The sequence below is a fragment of the Salvia splendens genome, chromosome 17 (genome assembly GCF_004379255.2).
Source record: "Salvia splendens isolate huo1 chromosome 17, SspV2, whole genome shotgun sequence".
NCBI lineage: Eukaryota > Viridiplantae > Streptophyta > Magnoliopsida > Lamiales > Lamiaceae > Salvia > Salvia splendens.
The window spans coordinates 11,907,566-11,933,211 of NC_056048.1; the positions used below are offsets into that span (position 1 = coordinate 11,907,566).

Sequence of the window (25,646 nt, forward strand, 5' to 3'; positions counted from 1 at the left end):
ATCGATATCCGGTACTAACCTTTAGCTATACTATCCTTACTCTGTATACTTGGCAGATATTTATAGTGCTAATAAAAAGTGCATCAAGTAGAAACCAAATTTTTGACTTTCTCAAAATTGACTAAAGATTAATGACTTTGTCAGCAGTTATCACATATCCCATATTATTGACTTATTCCAACTTAGATACATTTCTAAGTCGGTGATTTATAACTTATAGGTCATGTTGAAATATGTTCTTTTTATTCAACTTGTTCATAACCGTGTCATTACATCAATCTTTATAGAATGGAAGCTATACACATATGGTAAGATCTACCCTAATTCTAATTACCTTATTCTCGGTAATTTACAATCAATTCGCTATCTTCATAATTATTTGCTCTGTGATTTGATTCCGTAATCTTCTCACATTGATTTCTTTCCAACACTCCCCCTCAAGTTAAGTAAGGGGATCATCCATACTTAACTTGCCCAATACTTCACGGAAATTTCTAGAGTCCACAGCTTTGGTAAGAATATCAGCTAGCTGGTCTTCTGATCGGACAAACGGTAGTTCCACTACCTTGGCTTCAATGTTGTCTTTGATGAAGTGTCGATCAACTTCAACGTGTTTTGTCCGATCATGTTGTACTGGATTCTCGGATATGCTGATAGCTGCCTTGTTATCACAGAATAGCTTGCAGGGTCCGGAAGGCATCAATTCCAACTCGGTCATTAGCCTTTTTAACCACAGGATCTCAGTCAGTCCACTCTTAATTCCTTGAAATTCTGCTTCAGCACTCGAAAAAGCTACCACCTTTTGTTTCTTGCTTCGCCAAGTGACCAAATTGCCACCAACGAATGTGAAGTACCCTGCTGTTGACTTCCGATCATTTGGGTTTCCGGCCCAATCAGCATCTGTGAATCCGTATATGTCCATATGACCATGCTTCTTAAACATCACTCCATGTCCCGGAGTTCCTTTGAGGTACCTAACGATCCGCAGTGCTGCTTCCCAATGAGCTTCTTGAGGTTAGTGCATAAACTGGCTCACCACCTCAACTGCATATGCGATATCCGGTCTCGTATGGGATAAGTAAATTAGCTTTCCAACCAAGCGTTGATACCTTGTGCGATGAGTAAGTTCTGCTCCTTCTATTATTCGTAGTCCATGATTCTGCACCATAGGAGTATCTGCTGGCTTGCAATCCATCATCCCTATTTCCGCCAGTAGGTCAAGGACATACTTTCTCTGATTAATGAAAATTCCCTTCTTTGATCTTAACACTTCTATTCCCAGAAAGTACTTTAGCAGTCCAAGGTCCTTCATCTGAAATTCTGAAAACAAGTTCTGTCTCAGCAGTTTGATCTCTTCCTCATCGTCGCCAGTGAGGATTATGTCATCTACATAGATGATAAGGCATGTGATTTTTCCTTCCCTCTTTTTCAAATACAGAGTGTGATCAGAGTTACTCTGTTTATACCCGTACTTCTTCATTACCTCAGTGAACCTTCCAAACCACGCTCGAGGAGACTGCTTCAACCCATATAGTGTCTTCTTGAGCTTGCACACTTTTCCACCTTCAAAGTCTTTGGAGAAACCTGGTGGAACCTCCATGTATATCGGTTTTGAAAGTTCACCATGCAGGAAGGCATTAGTGACATCAAACTGGTGTAGGGGCCATTCCTTGTTGGCCGCAATGGAGAATAGAACACGGATAGTGTTCATTTTTGCAACTGGGGAGAATGTCTCGGCATAGTCGACTCCATATGTCTGAGTGTATCCCTTTGCTACCAACCTTGCTTCGTACCGCTCAATCGATCCATCTGGTCTCCTTTTAATAGTGAAGACCCACCTGCATCCCACAGCTCGCACACCTTCTGGCTTGGCACAGACCTCCCATGTCTTGCTCTTCATCAGGGCATTCATTTCAACCATCATCACCTTTCTCCAATGAGGTACATTCATAGCTTCTTCCGCGGTCTGAGGGATCTCTTCTTCTTCATACAAAGCAGCCGTGAACGCTCTTGCCATTTCTATCAGGTTGGCTTTGGCAAGATTTGCCACTCCGTATCTGCTTTTAGCCCCTATCTTTTCAGGACTGTATCTCTTAGGTGGAATTCCTCGAGTGCTGCGTTGAGGAAGGATATATCGACCAGTATCCCCATCAATGGCGGTGACTTCATCTACGCTCGAATTGTCAGAAGTTATGAATGTACTTTCAGGTTTTGGACCGGGAATTACCTCAGATATCACTGGAGGAGGATTAGACTGAGACGTGGTTGACTGAGGAGGATCCATAGTGGATGTGACTTGCTCGGCGTTGGCGCTAGCTTGTTCTGTTGGTTCCGCTTCGGAGTTGCTTGATTGGGGCACCAACCAACTTGGGGGTCCATGTATTTCCCTTAAACTATTCCCACTCTCCCCCTGACTCCTAAGTTGGGTTTGATAAAAGTACTCACACTCAAAGAAGTTGCAGTTCATAGTAGTAATTATTTTCCTAGACGACGGATCATAACACCTATATCCCTTTTGATTAACCCCATATGAAAGAAAGACACATTTTATGGCGCATGCAGAAAACTTTGTGCGCTCGTGTTTTGGGATATGCACATAGACGGAGATTCCAAAAATTTTAAGCGGAAGTGTAAATGATTCGGGTATTTTTGTCAATTTCGAAAGGACTTGATGGGGTGTTTTCATGTCAAGAATTTTTGTAGGAAGACGGTTCACAAGATACACGGAGGTAGCGACCGCCTCTGGCCAAAGAAATTTTGGGACATTTGAGTTAAAAAATAGAGCTCGAGTAATTTCAAGTAAAATTCTATTTTTTCGCTCAGCTACCCCGTTTTGTTCCGGTGTATAAGGACACGAAGTTTGATGAACTAGCCCATGAGTCTTAAAATTTTTTTTCATATCTCTATTGACAAATTCCCTCCCATTATCCGACCTAAGAATTGAGATAGTTTTGTGAAATTGCGTCTGAACCATTTTAAAAAAGATGACAAACTTTTCAAAAACTTCAGATTTACTTCGCAAAAAATATACCCACGTCATTCTAGTGCAATCATCAACAAATAGCAGAAAGTATTTAATACCATGATCACCAGTAATAGGCGCAGGGCCCCACACATCAGCATGAACTAGGGAAAAAATATCTTTAACACGCGTATTATTTGATTTAAAGGACTGTCTATGGTTCTTAGCCAAAACACATGACTCACAAGAGATGTCTTTAAGAGGAGAAAATTTGGGAAAAAGTAATTTGAAATAACCCGCAGACGGATGACCCAATCTTCGGTGCCACAACCATGCTTCTCTATCAGCAGAACCTTGAGCAAGCATCGCGGCGCCACCTTGGTGAGCTATCTCGTCCACATAGTAGAGGCCTTGACGCTCAGTGCCACGCCCAATTATCCTCCTCGTCATGATATCCTGTAACACACAGAAATTCGGGTGCATCAATAAAGTACAATTCAGCTCCTTAGTCACATGGCTGATAGACATTAATTTGTGAGATAATTTGGGCACATATAGGCAATTCTTAAGTTTCAGACTCGGGGATATCTCAATTGTTCCACTTCCATGTACAGATGTTAATTCTCCATCAGCAGTTTGAATTTGGCTTTTCGTTGCTTCATTAAAAGTGGAAAAATCATCCCTATCATAGGTCATAGTATCTGTAGCCCCGCAATCGAATATCCACTCAGTCCCGATGTTACCCGATAAATTTTTTGCCATGAACGCAATATGAGTGTTTTCAAGAGGTGCAAAATAATTAGGGCTAACAAAGGATTTTTCAGAAGTTTGAGGGTCATTTTTCATTTTTTCAGACTCTGGGAGATTCAATTGCAATTTAACATCATTATGGGGTTTATTGCACAATAACTAGAATCTGGGGGTGTTATTTTGGAGGACTCAAAACTTAGGGGCTTAATTGCAAAGTTAAAATCAGGGTTAGGGTTAAAGAACCCCAACCCTTTACCTCCGAATGATTCACCACCGCCTCTCCTGAACTCGGCGACTGCTGCTTCTCCGACCGACCTGCCGCCTCCTCTGTTCTCCTGCCGGCCGTGAGTGTCGGTAGCCTCCTGGTTGCCCGCTCCGGCCACTGAGAACAAGCCCCCTCCGTTATCGGTCACCCCGACGGCTAATTTCGCCTTGGCCTTTTGATTTTCATCCCACCATTCCGGGAATCCGATGAGTAGAAAGCACGATTCTTTGGTGTGTTTGTGCTTTCCACAGTGTGAGCACCATAGCTTCGATTTATCTACTTTGAATGGCTGACGATTTGGTGGCGGCGGTCTTGTCCCTGTTCGGTTTGGCGGTGGTCCACTTCGCGGCTGACTCCGTGCCGCGAATCCAAGCCCGATATTGCCCGATGATGAGTTGATGTCGTTGGTTGCACCGGCTGGTTCGGAGATTGCCGGCATGATTCGGAGTCGGGCGGTCTCCCTTTTTATCCAGCCGTATGCGACCTCGGCTGAGGGCCACGGTCGGTCTTTGAGGACCTCTCGCTTCATCTGATCGTACCTCGGGTTGAGTCCGGTCAAGAATTTGAAAAGGCGTCGAGTCTCGACGTATTTTCGGAATTGGCCGACTCCTTTGTCACAGCAAGTGACCGGTTGTTCTTGACACCGATCTACATCTATCCACGTTCCATGTAAGTGTCGCCAATATGTTTCGAGGCTTTGTTCTCCTTGCTTGACGTTCTCTGCCTTCTCTTCCAGGTCAAATAGAAGGAATGGATCGGATGTGCTCTCAAACGTTACGGCTAAGCTTTTCCATAAGGCTTCTGCCGTTTGGTGATGGGCGAAATCGATAACGATATCGGTTTCGATATTGTCTAGAATCCATGAGAAGACAATTAAGTCTGTCTCCTCCCACTTCGTGTAATCAGCCGCCCCTGGTTCGGGAGGTGGCGGATTGCCGTTGATGTGGCGGAGTACTCTCCTACTCCCGATCTGAATTTTCATCAGCCGCGCCCATATCGAGTAATTCGATCCGTCGAGCTTGACGGCTACGGTAACATTCTTGCTAACTCTCAGTTTTTGGTCATCTGGGATTTTGGGTTTGGTTTCGTCTCCGACCATGGCGGTTTCTGCCTTAGGTCGAGAAAGGATTTATCGGGCTATGATGAATTTTTTCTGAGCCTTTGCTCTGATACCATGTTGAAATATGTTCTTTTTATTCAACTTGTTCATAACCGTGTCATTACATCAATCTTTATAGAATGGAAGCTATACACATATGGTAAGATCTACCCTAATTCTAATTACCTTATTCTCGGTAATTTACAATCAATTCGCTATCTTCATAATTATTTGCTCTGTGATTTGATTCCGTAATCTTCTCACATTGATTTCTTTCCAACAGGTCACATGATTTATACTATTTGAAATATCAAGCAACTGAATTTATAAAATTTAAATTAAAATATCTGCTCCAAATATCTTGATCTGAAATCCTGTTGACAAATGATAGCCATCTACGATGATGCAAAAGAATTTATTTAAATATAGATTAAAAATTCATCTATTTATATTCTAATGTAGAAGTGTGTGGTTTTTTTCCCACCGGCATTTTGGCCATGTTATCGGGTTATCCAATCTGGTTGGTCCAGATTTTTGTTGAACCAAAATCGGTGATTAATCGTCGGCCTGAAATCGGCGGAAATGCTTAGATCCAAAATGAGGATTGACTAGTGCTAACAATATTCTAAAATTAAGTTATACTATAATAGTTTGTGCAATTGTGATGTAAGTTCACTTAGATATTTAGGTTTGCAAAATGACATGATGTTCGTGATAAGACTCTCAGAGTTGTTTGCTTTAAATTTTTCTAGGACGTTGTACAGTGTTTTCACAATGGTGATGTGCCATTCTCGTTTAGATCAGCCGCAATGTAACATCTCAAAAAAATTTGCGACTTTTTTTTTAATATGGATGTCGAGTGGAAAATTTTCTTTTATGAAATTATTTGTTCCTATGTGATTGAGTTGATTATGTGAAATATTGTCATGAGCGATGTGGAATGAAATGTTATATACATTATATTTTACAATGTGGGGAATTAATTAAATGAGATCATGCATTTTGTTCTAGTCAAATTCATTGGGAATTTTCGGCCCCTTCAATTATTGGAAATATTTTCTTCTTGGATTTAATTGATTGTTTTGGGATATTTATCCAAATTAAATCCAAATCGAATTATCCCTAATTTTTGCTACATGAAATTCGAATCCTAGCCTAATCTTGTGAGTTTCAAAAATCCCCTATTTTAATTAGGAGGATGAATTATTTTCTTTGATTTAATTGGTGCCTTGTTGACTTCCTTCTTTTAATTTTGTATCCAATTAAATCATGCCAAACTTTGTTTCCTCACCCTAATTAAATTAGGATTTGAATTATTTCCTTGTGGCAATTAAAGCCAATTTTCGGCCTTCCCTATTTGTAGAGGAAATATATTTGTTTCCTATTTTGTAGAATTCCTTCTATTCAAATAAATACCAAATTAATACCTATATCTAATTAATTGGGGATGTAAATACTTTCCTTTTAATTTCCCCCATTCCACACGCCTATTCCTTCTTTTAATTGTGGGATTTTAGTCATTGGCCTCTATTTTATTCCTCCACAATTAATAAATTAATTTAGTTGGGTATTAAACCTACTATAAAATCACCTAAACCTAATCCTAGCCCACATATTTTTTCCCCTCCCAACCATCTACCTCTCTCTCCCTCACTCTCACACGCCTCCTCCTCCCTCTCTACATTCTCTCCAAAAACTCTCCTTCAATCCTTGTTCTTGCATCCATTGGAGTTGGAATTTCAAGAGTTTCTGAGGAATAGCATCAATCCTTGTTTCTACCGTTTGATTTTGATTGAAGAAGGTATAATTTAAAATATTTTCCTCATCCTTTCCATTGAATCATTGTTTTTGAATCCCTCATGCATATAGTGAGTGTAGGAATCATAGATCGCAATATTAATCTGTGGGAATTTATGTTTGTGTGAGAAAATTTGTGGATGTGCGATTTTGAATGAATATGTGTGAAGTTTGGATGATTCATTGGTGAATGATGTGAATAAATGAGAACATGATTGTGAGAACTTTTTGAAGCATGATTGTGTGTTGGATGCATGAATAATTGTGTTTGGATGAATGAGGAATAAACTCTAATTTCGAAATTGTGAAGCCTGAAAACTGTGGCGTTTGGACAGTGGATTCCGACGTGTGTTTGACCAGCCAAACGCTCTTATTTTGACACAAATTTTTAACTGAGTAGATTTTGAGGTGTTTTCTGTGTTTTGTGTGAATTTTAACCCCTTTTGACAAAAGATGAAATTTTAATAAATTTTTGAAGTTGACTGCGCAATTCTGCCAGAAACTTGTATTCTCGCCCAGAGAGTTTCATTTTTTATTTGACCGACCAAATGGCCTTATCTTGATGTGAATTTTTTGACTGGATGAAATTTGAAGTTTCTTCTGTGTTTTGTGAAAATTTCAGCCTTATTGAACATCGGATGAATTTTTGGTAAATTTTTCAATCGAACCGCGCAGTACTGCCAAAATTTTTATTTTCTGACCAGAGGGTTGCATTGTTGTTTTGACTGACCAAATGATATGATTTTGGTGTGAAATTTATTTGGACGTGCTTGAATGTGTCTACTGTGTAGTGACCAAAATATAGCTTCATATGAGGTCGGATGGATTTTTGGTGGTTTTTATAAAATGACTGCGCAGTTCTGCCAGATTTCTGTTATGTCAAAATAATACTTGTTGCCAAGTTTGGGTGAATTATATGATGCATGTATGATCAAGGAATGTATCTTATGACGTGATTATGTGTGATAATTTTAGAAATATTATGGCATATTTTTCCTTATGTTGATGAATGTTGGGGTGGGTAATTTAAGAGAACGATGAAAGGAACGACAGGACATGCATGATAATTTGTATTGATGGAAGGCTGATTGTGTTGTGGTGTTGAAAAGGGGATTGTGTGTACATGAGCACAAGGGACGAGGGTTGCTTTGAGTTGGGTATTATGTTGTTTAAGCAAACGAGGTGGGCTTTCTTTTACAAATCTTTTATTTTCCGAAAATATGATGTGGTGTTATAAGGGTGGTTTAACTTGTTATGTCATGCCATGATGTTTTATTTATGAGATTGTTGCCTGATGCCTAATTCATCCGAGCTTGCTCCGTTAGGCTATATGACTGTGTTGTGAAACGAATTCGGGTCTGAGTAGGGCCGCAAACCCTATCAGGTTGTGTACACTGGTGGGATCGTGAGCTATCCTTGCTAGTCGGCCGGTCTCGTGGTCGAATAGTGTGGCCACACTTTCGTCGCACATGGAATGATGATTGTGATTGATGGATTGTTGAGAAAGTGGGGAGATTATTTGACTGGCCAGTCTATGAAATATTTTTGTGTTCTCGATGATATTTCTTAACTACATGTAAAACTCGAGATCACTGGTATGGATGCATAACTGTTATAAAATGTTTTCGGCATGAGCCCATTGAGTACAACAAGTACTCAGCCCTGCATTTGTTTTCCCTATGTGCAGGTTGAGCGGGATGTTGCGGTGGATGTTGAGTCGGCCTAGGGAATTTTTGCATGCGTTATGTCTTCATACATAAGCGTCATCCTTGACTCTCTTTAAAACCTTATTTCCGCTGCTATACTTTTTTTTATCTATGCCCCAAGAGTTCTTTACTTCGTACTATTTTTGGCATGTCAAATCATTTTAGACGTTAATCCGTTGTTTACTTCGTTACTCTAAAATGAGTTTTCGTAAAGTAAAACAATTGTTCTTTTGGATGTTAATTGGATTTTGATATTTATTTTTCCCCGCCGCTTCCTTTGAAAAATCGTTTGCGATAAGTCTTTGCACTAATTGACAATGAATTTATGACATTAAGTTTCTTTAAGCTAAAAACTTGTTGTCTAACTTTTAATGAACTAAAATATTATTCTTTTAAGCTATTTGAGCATTTCTTATGAACTGTCGTCCTTAAATGTTGTCTTTACTGTTATCACGTGGTCACGATCTCCTCGTTTATAGTACCCATAGTATGGGGGGTCGTGACACGCAATCAATTTCACACACCGATAACACTTGACTTTTGTCGTTCTTCTGGAGCGTTCCCTCTTTAAAGATGATTAAGGGTTTTGGGTATTGGGTATTTTTTCCATACGTTAGATTTCATTTTTATATTTTCAGTTTCCTTGGAATTTTTTTCTCTCCATTTATGTAGGTTAACTTCCTCTATCCCAACTAAGTTGAGTCATATTCCTTTTTAGGATGTCCCAACTAAGTTGATTCATTTTCTCTTTTGACAAAAAAACAAAACATCCAATCACTTTTTATTTATTCTATCACCTACTTTACTCTCTCTTTATCTTTCCTACTTTATTCCTCTCTCCTACTCTTCAACACAATTTCTTAAATCTCAGTGCCTAAAAGTTTTGACTCAACGTAGTTGGGACGGAGGGAGTAATTCTTTATCTTTATTGTCCTCTAACATATTTTCATCTTGATCAAATTTTAAAATATTGCTAGCTTGTGTTTCATTAAGAGATTCAAATATCTTACACTATTTACAAAGAATAGTTAATACTAGTTACACATACACACACTATACTCAAACAAAGGCATATAAATACCAACACACAACAACACACATACACAAAACAACAACAACACACAAACGACATCACACATACACACACAACACACCTATACACACAAAACACACAAGGCATACCTATACACACACACACACCTACACACACATACCACTATACACATACAACACACTTATACACACACAAGACATATCTATACAAACACTACACACACACTTATACACAAATACAGAGAGAGAGGCAATTGCAGTTGTGGTATCGTCTACGGTGAGGGAAGGGTGGCGACGTCGTTGGTACTGGTGTGGGGCGGCGGCGTCTACGGTGAGAGAGAAGTGGTGGCTATTCCATAATAGAGGAGCTTGACGGCGTTATTGGGAGTGGGAGAATGTAAGGTTAAGAATTTAGAAATTTGAATTAGTGTATATTAACATTAATATAAAATTAAAATTGAAATTTAATTGAGATTTAATATGGTTCTCGGGTAGAACCGGTCGGTTCCCGATAGCACTGAAAACCGATTAAGACAAAAACTTGTAATCGGTACAGGACCAAAAACTGGTCCTCCAATTCCTGATGTCACATGCCTAGTTAAAACCGGTCCGCCTGCCAATTAACCGAGAACCGAATAACCAAATTAAGCAACCCTATTTTAATGTCATTTTTCATTTTTCTCCCTTCAATCTCACTTTTCTTATGAACTCTAATTCTACAAATGAAACTATTTAATTTAGTATAATACGATGTTCTTTGGTAGCCTAAAATATAACATCGTCTTACCCGACGTCTGATAATGTCGTGTAAGTTACTCATCAAGTTATATATACTTCAGAATTTTGATCGATTGCAAGATTAGAACAAATTAATGGCTCAATAGTTTACATGAAGATTTTAAAGTTCATAAACAATAAAAACTTGGCACATTTTTTGTTGTAATACTCGCTCTGTCCCATAAAAACATGGACATTTGAGACTAGGGGTGGCAAATCGTGGATGTTGTGTCCTTATCGTGTCGACACGATAACGACACGACACGAACACGACCCATTAAGAAAACTCCAAACACGAACACGACCCGTTAAGAAAACTCCAAACACGAACACGAACACGACCCGCTACTCTCAGACACGAACACGACACGAACCCATTAACGACACGAACTACTTCGGGTCAACATGACACGATAACAACACATATATGATACGACACAATAATGACACTATAATAATAATAATATTATAATATATAAATATTATTTTTAATATTAAATTTTAATTTTAAAATTTTAAAATAAATAAATAATAATAATATTATAATATATTAATATTATTTCTTAACGTGTAACACGAACACGAACACGACACGAAGTTTTCGTGTCGACCCAATAAGGACACGAACCCAATAAGCTTTGACACATACCCATTAATTTCGTGCGGGTTCGTGTCGTGCCAAAAATTGCCAGCCCTATTTGAGACAACGCAAGAATTAATGCAGAATTGGTAAAGTATAAAAAGAGATTAAAAGAAAAAAATAATTATAGTATTATAACTGGAGGAGCCCACCTTATTTAATAAAGAAATTACTGAAAATTGAAAGAAATATTTTATGGGATATTCCAAAATGAAATTTTCTTATTTTTATAGAATAGATTCATTTTCTTATTTTTATAGAATAGAGATAGTATATTTATTAAAATTGATCTCTATCTATTTATAACGAAAATATCTCCTTCATGAAATATATTTTCATTTACGAAATCACATTTTATTTATTTATTCATACTTTATAGTATTAAAATTGATTTTGTTAATAAAGTTGTTTTGGTGGACGAATGAACAAATTTAAATCCAAATAATATATAGAGGAGACATAATACATATTTGAAAAGTAGAGATAGAAAATCAAAATTGAAGAAACAATAATTCACCAAAACCTCATCATCAAGAACAACCACCAGAGATAGATTCCCCTTTAAGCTCTCTCCTCTCCTCTCCTCTCCTCTCCTCTCTTCTCTCGGGCCCAAGTTTCAGGTTTCAATCACTGCTTCCAACTCACGTCAAAATCAACCAGCTATCTATGCATCAATTCTTGCACATGAATACTTTCTGTTCAAATATAGCTACACGAACTGACTCTTTGTGTACTTTTCTTCATTGTGATTCCCAATAAAGGAATCGTTGCTGGGTTTTCTAGATCGTGCGCAGATCCTTATGTTTGTTGATCTGGAGTCTTCCTAGGATTGACATGAAGTTGAATTTGAGGTGAGAATCTTGCTTCAATTTCTTGTTTCCACGCTTGTGAAATTGGGGGTTTCTGTTAAAGCTGATATCTTGGTTTTATTTAGTTTTGTGCAAATTTTTACTTGGTTTTTGCAATCAGGAGTTTTTATAAACTGTATGATAGTGATATGCTGTTTAAATTGGGGGTTTTACTGTTTCGTATTGTTTGTGTTATTCCGTTTTCCCAATTGTTATTGTTTTAGTAGTTTGCCCTAATTTTACTGCAGATAGTATCTGTACATCAACTTGTATACGTATTACTCGTTGTGGGAGAGAAGATTGAAGTGTAAAGGGGACTAGATTCTGAGCTAACAGCCCGTCGATTTCGATATATGATCAGTAGTTGAGTGTGTGCCTTATGCATTCTAGCAGTTGATTGGTAGCTGCTGGCTGCTTTCGAGTTTGCTTGGACAAGGTTTTTTTTGGTGGCTTTAAGTGATGATTAAAAATTTCCTTAACAAGCTTCCAAAGAAACAGGTAAAGTCAGCAGAGAGTCGTGATGGAGGGTCTTCGGCTCTCTCTTCAAATGCTTCGACTACTTCCAGAATCAATTCTGCTTCAAGTGCCCGGTCAGGCAATGTAAACTCCTTGGAGAATAATTCGACACAGAACTCTGGTGTTAATCATGGGAACAAACTTCATGATCCGTTACGCAGCAAAGCAAACGGGAGTAGTCCGCCAGTGCCATATGAGGCACTACCTGGTTTTAGAGATGTCCCCAGTGCGGAGAAGCAGAACTTGTTTATAAGGAAACTGAGCATGTGCTGTGTAGTATTTGACTTCACTGACCCCACGAAGCATTTGAATGAGAAGGATGTCAAACGGCAGACTTTGGTGGAGCTTGTCGACTATGTCTCTTCAGCGAATGGGAAATTCAGTGATGTGGTCCTGCAAGAGATCGTGCGAGTGGTGTCTACAAATTTGTTCCGCACTCTCTCTACTCAGCCTCGTGAAAACAAAGTCTTGGAAGGTCTTGACGTGGAAGAAGAGGAGCCCCTAATGGATCCTGCATGGCCACATCTGCAAATCGTCTATGAGTTTCTCCTCAGGTTTGTTACATCCCCAGAGACTGATGCAAAGCTGGCAAAGCGCTATGTTGACCATTCTTTTATTCTAAGGCTATTGGATCTGTTTGATTCGGAAGATCCAAGAGAAAGGGAGTACTTAAAGACAGTACTGCATCGCATATATGGGAAGTTCATGGTGCATCGCCCGTTCATTAGGAAAACCATAAACAATATATTCTACCGATTTATCTTTGAAACAGAGAAGCATAATGGGATTGCAGAGCTGTTAGAAATTTTGGGAAGTATTATAAATGGATTTGCGTTGCCGTTGAAAGAAGAGCACAAACTTTTTCTTGTCCGGGCACTCATTCCACTTCACAAACCAAAGTGCATACCGATGTATCATCAACAGCTAACTTATTCCATCACACAATTTGTAGAGAAAGACTGTAAGCTCGCAGATACTGTTATCCGAGGCTTGCTTAAATATTGGCCCATAACAAACAGTTCAAAGGAGGTCATGTTTTTGGGTGAGCTTGAGGAAGTGCTGGAAGCAACTCAACCACCAGAGTTCCAGCGCTGTATGGTTCCTTTATTCCGCCAAATTGGTCGCTGCATGAGCAGTTCACATTTTCAGGTTGGTTATGTTATGAATTGCTTATGTTTATTGTCTTTCATAAATTAACGAGAAACTGTTCCCCCCCCCCCCTTTTGCTCCATGCCTCCATCTAAACCGTGTTTTTTGCTTATGTAGTTGAATCCTGCCCGCTTTTCATTAACATCAACAATGTTAACACAGAATGAGTTAATTTGTGCTTTATATTTTTGGTATATTACAGAAGCATCTTCTAGGGCTGGCAATTTTAGACACGACACGATAATCCGACACGAATCCGCACGAAATTATTGGGTTGGGGTCAAGTCTTATTGGATCCGTGTCCTTATCGGGTTGACCCATTAAGAACCCGATAATTTCGAGTTGGGTTCGGGTCGGATGCGGGTCGGATACGGGTAACCCATTAAGAAATAATATTATTATTTTTATTATTATTTAAAAATATATATATTACTTTAATGTTTTAATTTCTTATAAATTAGGTTTAAATAGTATAAAACGAATTTTAATTGTGTAAATTAGGTTAAAAATTAAGGTTTAATCGTGTAATATTAGGTTGTAATCATGTAAAATCAGGTTCGGGTTGTTATCGTGTCGTGTCAACCCATATTATATCGTGTCGATAACGGGTTCGTGTCGGGTGCGGGTCGTGTTCGGATTTGAAGGTAGCAGGTCGGGTTCGTGTTCGGATTTACAAATTCTTTAACAGGTCGGGTTCAGGTTATGCCTTATTGGGTTGGGTCATTATCAGGTTGACCCGATAACGACCCAATCCGCACGACTTGCCGGCCTTAGCATCTTCATCGGTTTAGTTTCATTTAATACCTGAAATACCGGCAAATGGTGATTTTGGAACTTAGTTAAAGTATGTTGGTAATGTAACACTGCGATATATGGTAATGCTCCCTCCGTCCCAAGGTAGTTGGGGCATTTCTCTTGGGCACGGGATTTAAGAAATTGACGTGTCAAAGGTTAAAGTAGAGAGAATAAAGTATGAGAGAGAAAGAGTGACAAAAGAAGTGTTTGCCAAAAAAGGAAATGGCTCAACTACCTTGGGACAACCTAAAAAGAATACAACTCAACTATCTTGGGACGGAGGGAGTATGATGTACTCCCATTGCTCATGAAATCATGTAGCAATTGGTTAAAATTACTTGTATTATAAAACCGCCAATCCTTTGTTTAGTTTTTCTCTTCATCTGGTGATGGTCTGCTGCATGATATCATATTTATCGCTGCCTTCTTTATATACATACTTTATGTGATATGTTAATTATTGTTATAGTGATTAAAAAGGCTTAAAACCACAAGTTTTAGATTTCCAAATTGTATCTACAATCAATATCTCTCTCTGGTGAAAGAATGCTTTCATTAAATTCTTTTGGACAACAAACATGGGTCTTGACAGCCAGCAAAAAGATTGGAAAGCCAGATCAATTTAAGATGTGGCAAAGTAGAAGACCCCGTTTTTATTCAGTCATTCTTTGTGATGATTTACTTGATCTTTGCACCATTTTTGGATCTTGATGTCTTCTATAACACCATCTAGATTAATCTCAACTTTGTACTTGTTTAGATGTCGATGTATGAGCCATATCTAACTTTACATATGAAGTGATTTCTTGATTGATATGATCACAATGATTGCAAAAAATAAAAATAAAAAATCAATTTCTTCACCCTATTTGGTTTTTATCATCTTTTGATGTCCGTATTATGCTTGGTTAAGTCGGTTATCGATACTTAGTTTGCCCTGATTTCGTTTGTGCTATTTACTGCATTGACTCATCCACTTAACCCTTCTTGCTCATGTAGGTTGCAGAACGGGCTCTCTTTTTATGGAACAATGATCATATCGAGAACCTGATCAAGCAAAATCGCAGAGTTATACTGCCGATCATCTTCCCTGCATTGGAGAAGAATGCAAGGAATCACTGGAATCAGGCTGCGCACAGCTTGACATTAAACGTAAGAAAAATATTCTCTGACGTGGACCCTGAGCTATTTGAGGAGTGCCTGCTAAAATTCCAGGAAGATGAAGGTCGGGACGAAGAAGCCAAGGTGAAGCGTGAAGCAACCTGGAAACGCCTGGAGGAGATTGCAATCTCTAACGGCGCAAGCAATGAAACAGTGCCCATCCCTTACAAGGCCGTGCTCACCACCCGGCCATCCAGCTAAGTAGCACAATGTTGTCACTGGTGATGATGCACTATGTTGTTGGAGGCGGAAACATGAAATGAAACTCTGCATATTTTCTTGATTGATTAATCTTTTGAAGAAGCTCTGCTGCTGGGTCACATGCGACGAAAGCACGATATCATCGGCGGTCTATGACCTCATCGTTTCGATACGGGATCAGAGGGGACTGTACATGCGTAAAATGGATGGCCAACTGCTGGTGGTTATAGGTGCTTTTGCCGCATGCGATGTGCAGGTACCTTATTTTCAGTGATAGAAGAAAGGTTTTTCCATCTCTTGCTCTTAGAAATGATGTTGAGATCAAAATCCAGACTTGTATTTTTATGTTGATGTGAACTATTCATTGTAAAAGTTATTAACAGTTGAAATAGTCTATGATTTCTTTTTCTTGAGTGGCTTACTATTTTTACAATTCTTACTAAGACGTGTTGAAATTATTATATAGATATTTTGCTGCATTTGGAATCATCTATTTGACTTTTTGTAATATATTGCGTATTCTTCAAGTTAGATACATACATAAAGTCAGAGCTCAAACCCTACACTGATACATACAGATTCATACACAAGTTTGATTCAAAGCATCATCTAAATCTTCAATCCATAAGAGCATGCACATCGGTTTAGGGTTTAGGGTGCCGATGTCTGGAAATAAATCCAGATGCATCATCTAAATCTTCAATCCATAAGAGCATGCACATCATCTAAATCTTGAAGATTCCAAATGCATCATCTAAATCTTCAATCCATAAGAGCATGCACACCGATGTCTGGAAATACTCTTAGCTAAGAGCATGTTCTCTCATATAGATTTAGGAAAAAAAAAAAAAAAAAAGAGCATGCACATCGGTGCTCTTAGCTAAGAGCAGGCGCCGTGCCGACTAAGAGCATGCACATCGGTGCTCTTAGCTAAGAGTAGGTGCCGTGCCGTCGGCACGGAGGGTACCTTGCTCGCTGCTGTGCTCCTGCCAACGGCACGACCATGCTCTTAGCTAAGAGCACCGCCGTGCCAACGGCAAGAGCACGAGCAGCCGACGTGGCATGCTCTGATTGCTCGTTGGTTTATCTTTTTTTTTTAATTCGAAAAAAATCTGAAAAATTCAGATTTAATAAAAAAATATTTTCCCACTTCCTAATAAAATATATCCATTTTTTCCACACTTTTAATTTACTTTTTCATTATTTTTATCCCAAAATCCACACTTTCATCTATAAATGGCTCAATTTCAACACAACAAATCACACTACACCAAACAACTCTCAACCTCAATTTTTAGGATCTTAATTATGTACTGTAATTTTTAATTTTAAGATTTTAAGTATGTAATTTTTAATTTTTATGATTTTAATTATGTAATTTTTATTTTTTTTGTAATTTGTAATAATAGTTCAGGTATTTTTAATGCATTTTTATATTGTGTAAATGTTTTTATTTGTTTGGTTAGGGCGTTGGCTAGCCTATTGCTAGCCTATTACTGGGCTATTGTTTGATTAGCCTATGACTAGGCTATGAGAAGGGCATGATGATGTGGCAGGAAGAGTTTTTGGCTAGCCCATTGCTAGCCTATGGCTAGTCTGTGGCTTATTGTGGATGCTCTTATAGTTGAGATTATTCAGATGCTTTTAAAGTGTTAAAGCATCTCAAAACGGTAAGATTTGACCAAAATAGGAATAGTCTTTCATTTGTTTCTCCAAAAATGAGAAAGAGAAATAGAGAGAAGAGAGAATTCATAATAAAGTGAGAGTAGGCAAAATAAATAATTTGATAAATCATATTGAAGTTTAGATGTACTAAAATATTAATACTTAGGCCATCCGCAATGTTGTCATTGTAATCGTTCATTTCCTTCATTATTCATGGTCTTATACCATTTTTTACCATATCTTAACTATTTATGAGTTCCACATTTTTATTTTCATACTCCTCATGTCCAAGGCTAAGTGAGACGTATTCTTTTTGGGATATGTCTCAAGCTAAGTGAGGTTTTTATTACAATAATTGACTCTCTTCTCTATCTTACTTACATCCTCTTATCTCCTCTATTTTATTATCTCTTTTTTCTATTTTAATATTACTCCGCCGTTCCTAAAAAATAGATAATATTTGAAATGACACGAGTTTTAATACACAATTGGTAAAGAGAGAAATAGAAAAAAATAGTGATTGAAGTATTGTTAGTGAACAATAGAACCCACCTCATTAGAGAGAGAAAAAAATCTTTAAATAGAATTGGTTTATTCTTAAGGGACATCCCAAAATTACAAATGCGGTCTATTTTTAAGGAACATAGGGTATACAATTTAAATAATTACACACCACTATCTAAATTCTTGTGGCCACATAGAAATATCCCATTTAAGCGGGGACGAAGGGAGTATTTATTTCACAACCCATTATCCATTCTCTTAATTGTTTTTATTATGTATTTTAAGTAAATTGCAAAGTATTCAATTTAAATTCTTTTTTCAATTTAATTAAAATACAAAATCCATAAAAAACTAAAAAAATTTAAAAAACAAGAAAAATATGCAACAAATTAAAAAAAACCTTTAGGTTTTAACAATACAACATTTATTACTAAATTAAACATTGATTTTATATACTAAATCTAACAAATTTAAAAGAAAGTAATAAAAATTACTCTTTCTGTCCCTATATAGCAGATGCATTTCTTTTAGGCATAAGATTTAAGAAAATTGTGTTAAATGAATTCAGTGAAGAATGAATAAAGTAGAAAAAAATAAAGTAGAGTGATGAAAAGAGATTTTTTTTATAATAAAAACTCTCAAACCTCTATGGTGGTGAGTAAAAGCCCACAGGTTAACAACCCCATAACAAGATCCCAAAAACAACAAAAACAAATAAAACCAACTAGCCTCTGACTCATAAACTCTAACCTATCAAAGAAAGAAGCAACAAAGCAACTGCAAAAACCCAAGAGAAAAGGAGTTGTGCATCACTTCAAAAGATAACAAACAGATCCAAGCAAACAAGTACCTTACTCTCTGGTTCAACTTCTGAGGTTGCTCAAGTCGTCGGTGAAGGCCTTCATTGGGATGATTAAACTCTGACATGAACTTTTAATCCATGATCTAAGGCTCCAGATAAGTCTTTTTTTTTTCGAGCTCCCAATTCATTTTCCAATCCTTGAAAAATGACCTTATTCCGAATATTCCAAATTGACCAAGCAATGACATATAACATAAAGCTCTAAATTTTAATTGTAAAACTTGAGTAGAATAGTGTTCATCCAAGCGATGAAGCACACCATTGGTTCCTTGAGCATGCAAAAAGAGATATTCCATCATTTCAAACAATAATACCAAAGGCCACTAGAGACTCTACAGCTAAAAATGATATGCTCTAGGGTCTCTGGCTCTTCCTTACATAAAACACACTTATCATCTTCGATTCCTGGAGTATCAAATCTGTGAGGTCTAATCTTGTTGTTGAGTCTTCCATAAAGAACAGATCAGAAGTATACATGTAAGACTGCTCGTGGTGAGGAAACCTTTTTCCAACCAGGGTACCCTTGTTTCGCTGTTGTGTTCACGTTGTCAAGACAGTCGAGTAACCCGCAAAACAAAGTTAGATGAAGAGAAAAAAATTGACTTATTGACCAACCACACTCTTTTATCACTTTTATTTTGTAACACTTCGACTTTTTTGTTTATTCTCGAAAGGACGTCGTTACGCATCAGAATTTTTTTTTCGCCTTTATTTATTCGTCGAGAGAAGTATTTCACATTTTGAGCCAAACAATTATTCTTTCCTAGCCCAATTTGAAACCCAATGGTCATGAGCTCAAAACTTTTTAATTCTTCCTTCTTTGAGCCCAAAATTAATCCTCTTAATTCTAATATAAGGATATCTATCACTCTTCAATATCAAATCTACTACAGTTATCTCAAATCTCTCCACCACCCTAAAAAAGAGGAATATAATTAGTCAAATCTTTTCCATGGGAATATATATATTCCATTAATTCCATAATTTAAATCATTCTCTCAAAATTCCAAGGAACAAAACGTGAGGGAGAGGAGGAAGCGAGAAGCAGGGAGAGAGAGTTTTGGGAGGGGAAGAAGAATACGACGGCGGCGATGATGACGGAACGAGCAGAGGGAGAAATACGTCGGCGGTGTCGATCCTGCACCACAATCGGACAACAGCTATGATGACGGAGAATTTCACGAGGCAACGATGGCGTAAAACTGTGACAGCAACGACGCTGCGTTCTGACCAACGGAGGAGCTGCGAACTAATGGAGAGACGGCGATTTGATGGTAGAAGGGGAGAAAGACGAGAGAAATAGGGGACGGCAGTGGCGGCGACAGCTGCTAGACGCCGGCAACGGAGAGCAGCGACAGCAGCGGCTGCTCGGCAGCGACGACACTGACGGGCAGAAGCAACAACGTAACTGAATGACTCCGGACTGGTGCCGACGATGGAGTTGTGACAGAGAAGAGACCGAGGCGACCGAGGATGACGACAAGCCCTCGATTTGGAGTACGAACAGCAGCAGTCGCGAGAGAGAGTGAGGCAGCGGTGCGGCTGCACTGAGGGTGAGTGTAACGGCGGACAGCCGCTGTGTGAGCAGCGGCATGGCAGGCTGTCCCGGCGTAGCAGCAACGCCCGATCAGCGGCTGCAGAGGGCGAGGAGCAGGGGCTGACCGCGACCACGGCGGCAGCTTCAGTCTTGCATCAGGACCGAGCAGCAGCGGCGACCCGACCTCAGCTCTGGGCTGGATCGCGCACAGCCACGGCGGGAGAAAGCAGCAACGGTGAGAGAGAGATGAGATTATGCTCTGATCTAGGGATCTGAGAAGAGGAAATTGGGAATACATGAGAAAGTGATGTATATGGCGTGAAATTGGGTGAGAAGAAAATAAGAAGCTGTTGTTTACTTTTTCAAAATAAGTGACTAATTATGGTAATTGGGCTACTATACTAATTTTTTTGTTTGGGCTTAGAGTCATTTATTCAGTTGGGCTGTCCGGTTCATTGTTTGGACAGAATTAAGAGATCTTTGCCCGGATGAGATATATAGAAAGAAAAAGGAGGGCGGCATTAAATCAAGGGGTGACGTCATGCACGCTTTTAAAAAACGGAACGGAACACAAGTTAAGGCTTTAAACGAACGAGGTGGGCTTTCGAACTAAAGTGTTTTTAAGAGCTTTGGTCTTAATATATCGGTTTGAGCATCATGTTATGTGTGATTGATTTATTATATTTATTCCAATGATTAGGCGATATATGTGATCAAAGTGAAAGTGTTGTTGCGCATGTTTTGTGGTGCTATGTGTTGATTTATTGAGTGATATTATAAATTGCTTGGCTTTGTTGATGTGATGTGAATTGATGCTCGACCTTGACAGAAAAGTGATTTGTGTTTCAAATATGTTTTTAAGGAAAATAAAGTTTGCAAAGGGAATGTCATGTCATGTTTTTGTTTTGAGAAATGCCTATCTGTTTGTTTAGCAAGGGAGTTGTCCCTACTAGACTTATTGAAATCGAATTCGGGTCTGACTAGGGAGTGAGTCCCTACTCAGGCTAGTGTAAACCAATGGGGATCGTGAGCCGTCTTTTGGGTCGGCAGGTCGAGTGATTGAGTTTGCGGCCACATTCTCGTTTCACATTATGTTGTTGATGTTGATGAGATTGATGTTGATGTTGATAATTGCTTAGTGGGGAGTGAGTCCCTACTATGAGTTTAATCGAATTCGGGTCTTAGCAAGGGTGCGTCCCTACTCGGACTAGTGTACACGATGAGAACCGTGAGTCATCGAACGGGTTGGCCGGTTTTCGTGCTCGTGGAAAGTGGCCCCCTTACACGGCACCCTAAAGAACAGATATGACAGTTTCTTAAATAATTCAAGGAGAAATGGTTGTGTTTTGAAATGATGAGGAAAAAGGATTTGAGGATGAGTTGAAAGTTTGTGTTTGAGATATTTTTAGTATCTCGGGCCTTTTCAAGTTAAAAGCCCGAGGTCACTCAATGGTGGCATGATATAACTGTTTTATAAAATTATTTTGGCATTTGTCCACTGAATGCATCAAGTACTCAACCCTGCATTTCTTTTTAAAAATGTGCAGGTTGAGCGTGACGGGTGCGGTGGGTGTTGAGCAAGACCGTTGAAGAAATTTAAGTGTGTAGAATGTGTCATGTCTTCACACGTGGCATATTCCTTCTCTCAAATGCTTCCGCTAAGTAGATGTCCTTCTTTTGAGTTCTTGTATCGCTGAGATAATATTCATTTGTGAGTTGTTGATTGTTGAGATACTCTGATTTTATTCGAACTATTTCCATTTGTTTCGAGCTATGGTCGATTTGTGTTGGTTTCCCCTTTCTTCCCCGCTTCTTTAATCCTTCCCTAGTCGCGATCAACCGTGTTTTCTATCTTTAAAAAATGCGAGCGTGACATGTTTTCTCTCAAAAATAAGCGATTCACAACTAGAAAAACATCCCCAACAAGACTCTCCTCCTGTTCAAGATCCATCTCTAGTTTTCATTATCCTAAACTCTCATCTATTTAATGAGGTTGTTCTTCTGGGTTGACAATAAGAAGAGTCTTGGAAAAAAGGTTTCAAGGCTCTCTTGCCCCGTTCATTTTTTTTAAATAAACTCTTATATAAAAGAGGAAATTACAAATGATGTCAAGAGGACTCGAACTCAGCATCTCATACAATAATGTCTAAGCTCCTTGCCGCTAGGACAAAGGCTCTTCTCTCATTCATTTGTCATACCTGTTTGTGCCCTATTTTCCACCACTCTTATTTGAATTCCTATTTTGGCCACCCTTTGGATTTCCTTATTGAAGCTCTTGAAATTTGCAATTTATCCCCAAATGCTTGTTTAGACTTTCTTAGTTATAATTAGAGGATCTCCTATATTAGATCCTATCCATTAAACTGATAATATTTCTTTGTATAAAGGTCTCTAATTGTCTGTCTCCACCATTTAAATAGCAAAGAGGCATTCTTTATGTAGATGTCCTCGTCCCCCATCCTCATTGTTCCTTTTGTTTTTGGATGATATCCTAAAATATGTCATGGGCATTTTAGAGATGCCACAAATTAAGCACTGCACAAGTACTTCTCCAATCTATTCATAGAATAAAGTAAGAGAGATGAGATATTTTACTTTGTTTTTTGTCAAAAAAAAAAAGAAATTAGTCAATTATATTGAGACAACTCAAAGAGAAATACGGCTTAACTATAGTAGAACGAATAGAGCATATAAAAGACCCTCTGAAGCTATGAGAAATTCACTTCTCTAATACCACAAAACATAATCTTTCATTGATTTACGAAACTGACTTTAGTATGAGTCATTGTGAAATTTAGTAGTATTAGTTTATTTTTCAAATTTTGATTTTTATAATTTAAATATATGTATGTATTTAAAATTTTGAAAATGGCCAAAAACTTGATGCACTACAAGTATATAGTGTAGAAATAGTATAGCTAAAGGTTAATACTCCCTCTGTTCCACAAGAACATGCACTATTTCCTTTTTAGTCCGTCCTACAAGAATATACAGTTTCTAATTTTAAAAACTCTTTTCTCTCTAATAAGGTGGGGCCCATTCTTCACTAACAATACTTTAATAACTTTTTCTCTCTACATCTCTCTTACTTTACCAATTTTACATTAAAACTGGTGTCGTAACCAAAGTGCATATTCTTTTGGGACGGAGTGAGTACTAATATATCGAACATGAGGAATAGGACTGCAGATTGTCTGTTATATACTCCCTCCGTCTCACAATAGGAATAACTGTTATTGTGGGTAAGAGTTTTAAGAAATGTAAAGAAGAGTAAGTTGGAAAAGTTAGTGGAATATGGGATCCACTTTTTTATACTGGTTTTTAAAATAAAATGTAGTGAAGTGAGTTAGTGGAATGTGGGACCTACTCACCATTTATGACAAAAATGAAGTGTGACTCTTATTGTGGGATAAACCAAAATGGTAAAGTATGACTCTTATTATAGGACGGAGGGAGTAGTAAGCATCATATACTATAAGAAGATACATGTTTTTAGTTTATTAAATTAGACATTAACAATTTATATAAGAAAACAAAAGGAAAGTAAATAATACTGATCAGACGAAGAATGGAATTCCAGGGATATTGATTTTACAACTTACGTTATCAATTATTCCCACCGTCCCTAATAATTTGTCACCATTTAACTCGGCACGTGTTTTAAGAAATATAATAGAAAGTGAGTTGAAAAAGTTAACTGCATGTGAGTCCTATTTTTATATAGTACTTCATCTGTCCGTGAATAGGAGTCCTGTTTTTCCATTTAAGTCCGTCCACGAATAGGAGTCTCGTTCACTTTTTCCATAAATAGTAATAAGGTCTCACATTCTACTAACTCATTTCACTCACATTTCGTTTAAAACTAATACTTCCTCCGTCCCATTAAATATGCAACATTTGAGAATCGGTACTGGTTTTTATGTAGTGTTGTTTTGTGAGTTAATGGAGAGAGAGTAAAGTAAGAGAGATGAAAAAGTAGAGATAGAGATGTTTCTCCTTTAGGAAACGTTTCATTTTTAATGGGACAGTCCAAAAAGGAGAACGTTTCATTTTTATTGGGACAGAGAGTATGTACAAGTGAGACTCATATTCCACTAACTTTTTTCCACCTACTTTTCTTTACATTTCTTAAAACTCGTGCCGTCAAGAAATGAGACTCCTAATGGCGGACGAATGGAGTATTAGTTTAATAATAAAATGTGAGTGAGAATGTGTTGGTAGAATTCGGGGTCTATTACCAAAAATAGGTAAAGTGAAAGGTGACAAATTTTTTTGGACATACGAAAATAGAAATAAGTGACAAATTTTCAGGACGGAGGGAGTAACAGTTAGCATCTTCTCACGAAAACATGGGCACTTGGTGAATCACACAATTATTCCCGTATCTTCAAAGCTCCTATAGAGAATGGATGAAGTTGTGCGCGGATTGTGAAACAAATTGGAGATCTATAGAGAATGTACTTAGCTTAAGGTCGTCAATCAAAAGCAAGTAACTCCATAGACCCGACGATGGCTTTTGCTTTTTCATGTGGGTAAAAACTTTCGTCGAACAAATCCAATTCCAATCAGCCAACTTCAAAGCAGTTTTGACCGTTCAAACGATTACCTTTGTTTTTGGAGCCTCTAATACGATCTCTTCAACTTGAAGAAAGCATTGCGTGAAGATCTTACTGTTGGTATTCTCGATTACAAGAGACAAAAGCCGGGCCTAATACAGAATGGAAAAACTGAAACAAAATCACAACTGAAAAAGAAACAGTAAACCGTGAACAAGTTGTTAGCCGAGTCGATGAGTCCTCTTTCCGCAAGACGAGATACGCCCCGGTAGTGCTCTCGGATTGGCGTTTCGTCCCCAAAGATAAAACGACTACGTCTCTGGTGAAGCAGCACCGCTATCAGCAGAGCTCTGGCGAACTGAATGGAGAAGAGGGCAGAGCTTCGACAGAAAGACAATATAGGAGAGGGAAAGGGCTTATGATGCAAAAGGCTCGTGAATTGGTGTAGAGATGCATGGAATGACTAGCTTATTTATAGGCTCAGTCCACTACAGGGGGTCAACAGCCATGATGGTTGTCATCATTGCGAGGCTGTAACCGCCGACCATTGCAAGGTGTTACGAGAGCTGAGAGGTTGTCTAGGTTCATTCCCGACGTGGACTTATCGCGTGTCAGCCACGTTAGCTTTACTGCGTCATACTGACGAGGTGTCATCCCGCTTGGCTTGCTGACGTGGAAACGGTGGTGGTCTAAAAAGAACTAGACCAGCCTAGGGTCGAACCTAAGCACCGAGCCACACGACCAGGCCCAAAGAACAGTCCAAATACCAAGATATAAGATCTAAGACCCAAGGGCCCGGGCAC

The 25,646-nt window shown here is 38.4% G+C and overlaps 1 protein-coding gene across 3 annotated transcripts; it reads left to right on the top strand.

Moving 5' to 3' along the window:
• Positions 1-11,523: 11,523 nt before the first annotated feature.
• LOC121775177 (serine/threonine protein phosphatase 2A 57 kDa regulatory subunit B' theta isoform-like) lies at positions 11,524-16,132 on the top strand. Of its 3 annotated transcripts, XM_042172188.1 has the most exons (4): positions 11,524-11,669; positions 11,811-11,900; positions 12,146-13,562; positions 15,357-16,132. In XM_042172188.1, exons 3-4 carry the CDS (start codon positions 12,357-12,359, stop codon positions 15,717-15,719), a joined length of 1,569 nt encoding a protein of 522 aa, XP_042028122.1. In that variant the 5' UTR covers positions 11,524-11,669; positions 11,811-11,900; positions 12,146-12,356; the 3' UTR covers positions 15,720-16,132. The 3 variants fall into 3 exon arrangements, with proteins under 3 accessions (XP_042028122.1, XP_042028123.1, XP_042028121.1); XM_042172189.1 differs by having other exon boundaries at positions 11,524-11,900; positions 12,125-13,562; XM_042172187.1 differs by having other exon boundaries at positions 11,524-11,900.
• The last annotated feature ends 9,514 nt before the right edge of the window (positions 16,133-25,646 follow it).

Excerpts from the sequence above, each read along its gene's own strand:
- LOC121775177 (XM_042172189.1), top strand. The coding sequence starts at position 12,357 with ATGATTAAAAATTTCCTTAACAAGCTTCCAAAGAAACAGGTAAAGTCA. Across the intron at positions 13,563-15,356 it reads TGAGCAGTTCACATTTTCAG|GTTGCAGAACGGGCTCTCTT; the intron begins GTTGGTTATGTT and ends TTGCTCATGTAG.